Source organism: Cebus imitator, unplaced genomic scaffold, assembly GCF_001604975.1.
Source record: "Cebus imitator isolate Cc_AM_T3 unplaced genomic scaffold, Cebus_imitator-1.0 Scaffold573, whole genome shotgun sequence".
Lineage (NCBI taxonomy): Eukaryota > Metazoa > Chordata > Mammalia > Primates > Cebidae > Cebus > Cebus imitator.
This window is the reverse complement of record NW_016107888.1, coordinates 1,085,099-1,092,437: the sequence shown is the minus strand read 5'-3', so window position 1 is coordinate 1,092,437 and position 7,339 is coordinate 1,085,099. Positions and strand designations below refer to the sequence as shown.

The following is a 7,339-nucleotide window of genomic DNA, read 5'->3' as shown; positions in this document are numbered from 1 at the left end:
AAAGAAAGAAAGAAGAATAAAAGAATGTACTTTTTGAGTAAAGACCAGAAGATGACGGAGCAAGCCATGGAGATATATGAGAAAGAATGATAAGCAGAAAGAGCAGCAAATACATAAGCCCATAGGTGGGGCAGCATGAGGCAGGAACAGGTCTGATGGGATCAAGGTACAGCCAGGAGGTCAGTATGTCCAGAGAGAAGGGAAACGGGTGCAGAGAGGAAGATGAGGTCTGAGAGGTGAGGTGGTGAGAGGTGAACTTTACACTGTGAGTGACATGGAAAGCCACTGAGCGTTGAATCAGGGGACAACAAATGTGATCTGACTGACCTTCAACAAGATCACCAGAGCTCCTTTGTAGCACGTATGCTGCCAGGGTAGAAGGAGAACACTTAGTAGCTACTGCAATAATTCAGGAGAAAGTAGAGAGGGTTTAGTCCAGGGTGTCTTTTTACTCTGTTTCCTGGGTGATTTCCTGAGTAGCTGGGACTACAGGTGTGTACCACCCCATCCAGATAATATTTTTTTTTTTTTTTTTTTTTTTTTGAGAGGGAGTTTCGCTCTTGTTTCCCAGGCTGGACTGCAATGGCACGAGCTCGGCTCACCGCAACCTCCGCCTCCCGGGTTCAGGCAATTCTCCTGCCTCAGCCTCCTGAGTCACTGGGATTACAGGCATGTACCACCATGCCCAGCTGATTTTTTGTATTTTTAGTAGAGACGGGGTTTCACCATGTTGACCAGGATGGTCTCAATCTCTTGACGTCGTGATCCACCCGCCTCGGCCTCCCAAAGTGCTGGGATTACAGGCTTGAGCCACCGCGCCCGGCCCAGATAATATTTTTATTTATTTATTTGTTTGTTTATTGGAGATGGATTGTCACTCTTGTAGCCCAGGCTGGAGTACAAGTGGCGCCATCTCAGCTCACTGCAACCTCCGTCTCCCAGGTTCAAGTGATTCTCCTGCCTTAGCCTCCCAAGTAGCTGGGATTACAGGTGCCCACCACCACACTTGGCTAATGGTTTATTTTTTAGCAGAGATGGGGTTTCACTATGTTGGCCAGGCTGCTCTTGAACTCCTGACCCCAAGTGATCCGCCTGCCTTGGCCTCCCAAAGTGCTGGGATTACAGACGTGAGCCACCACACCCAACTCCAAAAGTTCTTTCTTAACCTCAATATCCTTTTTGCTTTTTTGGCACCCCATGCCCCTTGATGTAGTCTCCTATTTCCTGATGCATCCCCTTGTACCCTGATGTGATCTAATGTTTCTGTGGATATTGATGATAATTCTTTTGTGGGTTCTTCTGTTCCTTTCATTATCTCTGGTTCCTCTGAATTCATTTTTTTGGAGGAGGGAGCTGTTGCTGTCATCATAGCTCACTGCAGCCTCCAACTCCTGGGTTCAAGCAATCCTTTTGCCTCATTCTCTCAAGTAACTGGGACCTCAGGGGCATGACACCACACCAAGCTAATTTTAAAACTCTTTTGTAGAGATGGGGTCTTACTACGATGCCCAGGCTGGGGGTGTTTCTATCTTTCCTGTTACAGGTTCCCTTCAAATGTCTGGTAATCTTTGGCTATCCATTTATAACAAGGCACTAAAATGCTGAGTGGATGGGGCTTCCTGAATGATGAACTTCCCTGCGGGGTATGTGGGCAGGAACACGATCTTTATGTAGGAAGTCACCTCCCTAGCCTCACTCCCATTGTTGGTACATGAAGGTTTCTCTTCCCTAAGCTAGTCAGTTTTCTAGAGAGGGTTCCTATGGTTTTTTGTTGCAGAAGTCAGACTCTCTGACCAGAATGGAGGCTTTACCATATTATCCCATTGTCAGCATGGTTGCTCCTTCTCACCTATGCCAGGTATGTTAAAGTCCAGTCTCTCTGGCTCAGCCTTTCCAGAGGGAAAACCTCCAGTTTGCTACCTGGGTGGGAAAAGAGATGTCGAGTCTTCAGTGGCACCAGGTGCTTCCACTTCCTGAGCCTTGCTGGTGCACTTCAGCATTCATCAACTTCTTTCCTGTCTTCTCCTACTCCATGACTTCTTTTTCTCCACTCTACTAAAGTCATTTCCATTTCTCTATGCTCGCCGGCCTCCCAAATGTTGACATCTGTTGTCTGCCATTGTCCCTTTTCCAGGTCTCTTTGTCCATGTGAACTGATGCGCTTTTTATTCCTTTACTGTCACTTCAGTGGGCTTTTGAGAGGGAGGTCAATGTGGTGTGTATCCCTGTGATTCAATCTGCCACATTGTCCTAAAGTCTCTTTACAACGTTTGAATTCTGTGTGCCCTGCCTCCCCTTAGATGGAAGCATAGGCTGAAGCATGGGTGGGGCAAAGAGTAACAAATAGAAAATGCACACCCTTCCTCCAAAAAATTACATTCCATTTGACTCTTTCAAGGCAGGGTAACAGCCATTTTTCCATCGTGTGATTTCTGTCAACTACTCTTTTCAAAAGTAAGGAAGTCCTGCACCCTTCTATGTGTTTTCTGTACCTTGGCTAGGAGTGCTGGAGCGCTGGGGGAGGTCCTCAGAAGGGATGGAAAAATCCGATTCTTGACTCTCATAGTCAGCATGAGGCAGGAGCAGCAGAGATTACGGAATCCAATTTCCTTATTGTATAAAAAGGAAATTGAAGCCCAGAGAGCTTTAGTTGATTTGAATCAACTTTGGTCCCTTGAGAAATACTTCTCTCAAAAGGTGGCTCAATATCAAGCTCCTTGCAGTTTTTGGGCCTTTGGGTCTAACGTTTCCTAGGCCCCAATGCTGTGCCTCGGGTCAAAGGTGCTTTCAGAGCCTGTCCCTCTGAACACCGCGGACAGCTTTACCTTTTTGTGGCACTTGTTGATATTTAAAAATATTTAATTATTTTACGAGTTATGTGACTTCCACCAGAATGAAATCCCCCTGAGAGGAGATCCTTCCTGTCTCGTTCACCGTTGAATCCTCAGAGTGAACCGAGATTCGAAGTTAAGTAGTCTGGCTCTAAAGTCGCGATTTCAGCCCAACATTATGCTGCTATTTAGTGAAGATGATGGACTTCTGAGCACAAGGGAAGCAACAGTGACGAAAGATACCCGGAAGTGAGCGACAGCAAACTATCCGGATCCATCCCCACGGTGGCCCCTCTGACCTTTCCCTCCGGAAGCACTCGCGGCTCTCAGGCGCGAGTGCGCACGCACGGCCTCTGGGGTCGCTCCGGGTCGCGCGCGGAGTAGGGGCTGGAGGGAAGGGTCCGCCTCCAAGGCTGGCCGGCGCCTGCGCCGCGGGGCTCCCGTCAGGACGCGCATTCTCTCACCCTCCCTCTGCTGCGCGCGCCCGGTGGGCGTGGGAGGAGGCGGGGAACCGGGAAGGGGCGGGTGTCGCTGGAGGGAAGGAGCGAACCGGAGAGCGTCGTCCTGAGAGGAGTGAAGGCGGCAAAATGGCGGACCGCTTCTCCCGCTTCAACGAGGACCGAGACTTTCAGGTAAACACGGGCGTCGCCGAGGATGCGGGGAAGGCGCTGGTCGAGCCCAGATCTCCTTCATCTCCGGCTCGCAGCCTTCTTTCCTTCCAGGCTTTGCTCCAACTTGCGAACCGGCTCGCTCTTCTCCCCTCTCGGCTTTCTCAGGGGGCCTCCCAGCTTGAGGGAGGCCGCATCTCCTCTCACCCGCATTCTCTTACCTCTGAAACTCAGGCCGCGGGGCTTGGGGTTTCCACCTGTTGGCGTCGGATTTCGGAACCCCGGCCTGGGCGTTGTGTGGGGGTCTGTGCCCTCGGGGTCTGCCCGGCCTGTGCCAGCGAAGGGCTGGCTCCCAGGGTACAAGAGGGGTGGTTGGGTTGGGCTGGAGGGGTTTCGGGGCCAGTGTTCCTGAGGCCAGGGCTTCCGAATCCCGGGATTTTGCTCTCACGGACCCTTTTGGGGTCCTTCTCTCTTCTTCCTTCCCTGAGAGGAAGAACAACAACAAGAATCTCAGTGTTTCACTGGCTGCCTTCGTTATCAGACGCCTTATTGGTTAGTGAAACATTGAGATTTCCCGGGGCGTAAGTGTTGCTGTTGTTATTAGACTGTTAATTGAGCTTGGAAAACGGTAAGTTACTGGGCTGGTCCGATGTAAGCTTAACCTCAAATCCTATCTCGAAAGAAGATTTGTAAGAAGCGTAATGATAATGGGCCTTCCGTAATGGTAATGGGCCTTCCGTAATGATAATGGTCAGTAGTGCCAAAAGCTTGCTTTTTCTTTCTCCAGTTGCAAATGTTAGTATGGGAAAATGCCCTTATGATGGCAAGCTCTATTGAGTAAAAAATAAAGGCCAAATTAGTATAGCTCGTTTTTTCTTTGCTAAAAATACTTCGCTGTTGAAATTGTTACCGCGGAAATCTCGAAGAGTAAAAGGGATTTAGTAGAGATTGGCTATTTGCAGGTAGAATACATCCGTGGAGTCTCAAAGAAATCACTGCATTACTACCGCATATCCTGGCAACTGCAATTTGGGTCAAGGGATGAATCTCAGAACTCAAGTTTTTATCCCGCTGCAGATCGTACTCAAAGCAATACGAAAGCACTCCAGCTGTGTTTTAGAAGGCAGTTTAAAGGGTTTGGATTCCCTGAGATGATAGGATTGGTAAATAAATATAGGTAAAGCAGTTTAACAATTTTAGCCCAGCACTGTTAACAGTCTGTGTGGTACATAGAAGGCTTATGAGAAGTTTTGCAGCAGTAAGGGATCTGGGGGCTGTTGAAAAGCCTTGTGATCATGCGCCTGCTGTGTAGCTGCAGCACAATACAGAAGAATCTCAAGGTGTTCTGAGGATGTAACGCAGATTCACCGAAGTTTGGAAGCAGTTCATATTAGCCTTTTGATCCCTGAGAAATATATGTATATTTTAGCAAGCACGATAAAATAGGAGTGGGCTACAAGGTGTATGAGCTTTATTGATTTTGAAATTACTAATAGAGACATATTGATAAGTAAAGCCCACAAATGCTTTTCAGAGGAGAGAATCTCAAGGTGACCTAATAAAATTGAAAATGGATAATATGGACCATTAAGTTTTGAGGAAAGATGACTGTGAACCACAGAATTCCAGCGGTCTTAACAAACAGGATTTTCAGGGCCTTTAATGAAGATTTTGAAAATTGTGGATAGCAGAGTGTGAATGCTGTTTCCTGAAAAAAATTGAGGGACTTAGCCTCTGCTTTTTCAGTAGTCAGTTTCTAAGTATGATGACCCTCTCTTCTGATGCTTTAGTTGGGTATTGCAAAACCCGATTTTGGTTTCATGGTAGTCGTTTGAAGATGATACGTTTACTTCAACTTTATTTCCTGCTTATATGTTGAAAGAACCAACCCCTGTTAAATTGGGTCAGCCAGGAAAATGTTGGTTTTTAAAATTCAGATGTCCTAGAATTATGGGTAAATAGGGTATTAAGAATGGAAACCTTTTTAGACAGTTGTAAGTTGTTAAAACTTTTATAAATTGTGTTAAGATTTCTGAAATGCATTTATTTAAAAATCAAGTGGTATTTTTCTGGATGTTTTAATAAAGGGAAAAATACAGATTGATTTTCGTTAATGATGTCTTTTGATTAAAAGTTATTGGTGAGAGAATGTAATGTAATGGGATGCTTCTGTGAATAATGTATCTGAAACAAAATTAAACGTGGCCTCCTTTTAAGGTTTTAAGTGATAAATGAGGTGAAGCCACTGACTATACTTGAAAACAAATCCGTAGTAGGTTTCCAAACCTAGTGGCTAGATCTTGTTGTTTTCAACAGATCTTGTAGCACTAGACATTTTCCCTGTTCATCTTTTCTGGTAAGTTCGAGATGACTGTCATTTTCTTTGCCTTTAATTTGGCAGGGTGATTTAAAGTTGTAGAACTTCACTCGTTACCAGTTCATCAAGTGCAAATTTTGGAGAGTTTGATGTCTCTTGAAATTAGCATGGAGTCAGGGAGTTGGGCTATTACAATTTGTGAATACCTGAAGTTTCAAAGGTATTTTGTATAATATGAAACGTTATATTTAACAGTGGATGCCACCTGAAGCACTCATAAATATAGAGATTAATCATTATCAGGTACCTAACATTTTTTTTTTAATTGGTAACTTTGTTATAATAACAAACAGGTCCTATTCCACAGGCCTTATGTGTCTTATCTTAGCGTCTTCGCTATAACCCTAGGAGGTAGGTACTGTTGTTACTGGTGTTTTCAGCTGAGACACAGAATTAAGTAACTTAGCCACGTACACACATCTGTTAAGTGGCAGAGCCTAGATTCATACTGGCTTTTGGACTCTTGAACTTGAGCTCATGACCATTCTGTTTGCTGCTGGCAATTATATATTTTATATAGCTGTAATTGAGTCATCAAATATGGAGGATAAACTTATAGGTGACAAAGAACAAGGGAGCTTTTAGAAAAGTGGTACAATTCCAATTTTTAGTCTGTTGAGTTTTGTCCAGATCTGTTTCTTTCTGGTCTCCCAAGGGCTTCTAGGGAGGCTTTCAACAGTGATAAGTTACATTGTGTCATAGAGGATAGATTGTTAACTGTTTTAGTTTAGACATTCTTTTGTCTAGCCTTTTTTTTTTTTTAAATCTTGGGAAATGTTTGTAATCTAAGCTGATGCATTTCTTTTAAAAATGTTTTAAGAGTTTTAACTACTTGTTTAGGAATTTGACCTCAATTTCTGAATGAGATATTACTTCTGCCAGCATTTATCAGATTAAGATATATTTGTTCACAGATTGAAGTGTTACACAAACTAATGGAAAATAAAAATATATAATGTAACTTAAGATAATCAACACTTTGGATTGCAGGTTTATTAAAGAAAGTTTTGTTTGTTCAGTGATGTACAGCTAGCTATACAGTGCCATTAAGATACAATGCTTAGCATTTTATGGTTTTGCAGCAATTATTAGTGATGCAGCTGGATGCTAGTGAGGAAATGTTCTTTAGTATCTGTACCTGCAGAGGACGATGATTTGCATTCTGAATATTCTCTGCATTTTATTTCTAATGAAAAGGAACTATAGTAATAGATCAGTGAGTGATAAGTTGATAAGAGAAACAAGACATGCTATCTTAAAAGGTCATGGTAAAAATACAGAAATTGCCCAAGAACTTTCTGTAATCTATGTAAGTAATCATAATAGTAAATAGCAATAAGCTGGTCATGTATTACATTTACGCACTATGTTTGTAGGATTCCTCTTTGTGTTTCCTATATGAACCAGGATGTGACCCTCGGGAAATTCTTAGTGGAGACTGTTAAGTGAAGAGGTTGGTAGTTTTAAGATATTTAGGTCACAGAAACATGTTAGTATATTTCCTTTTTTTTTTTTTTTTTTAA

General features: G+C 43.7%; 1 protein-coding gene across 8 annotated transcripts in view; it reads left to right on the top strand.

Moving 5' to 3' along the window:
* The first annotated feature begins 3,172 nt into the window (after positions 1-3,172).
* Positions 3,173-7,339, top strand: part of GPATCH8 (G-patch domain containing 8) — a 103,121-nt gene continuing 98,954 nt past the window's right edge. For all 8 annotated transcript variants that reach the window (XM_017516101.2, XM_017516096.2, XM_037734095.1 and 5 more), the window contains exon 1: positions 3,173-3,463. Coding sequence is in view for 2 of the 8 variants with exons in the window: in XM_017516096.2 (XP_017371585.1) it covers positions 3,419-3,463 (45 nt within the window). In the remaining 6 variants the exon portion in view is untranslated. The remainder of the gene's footprint in view (positions 3,464-7,339) is intronic.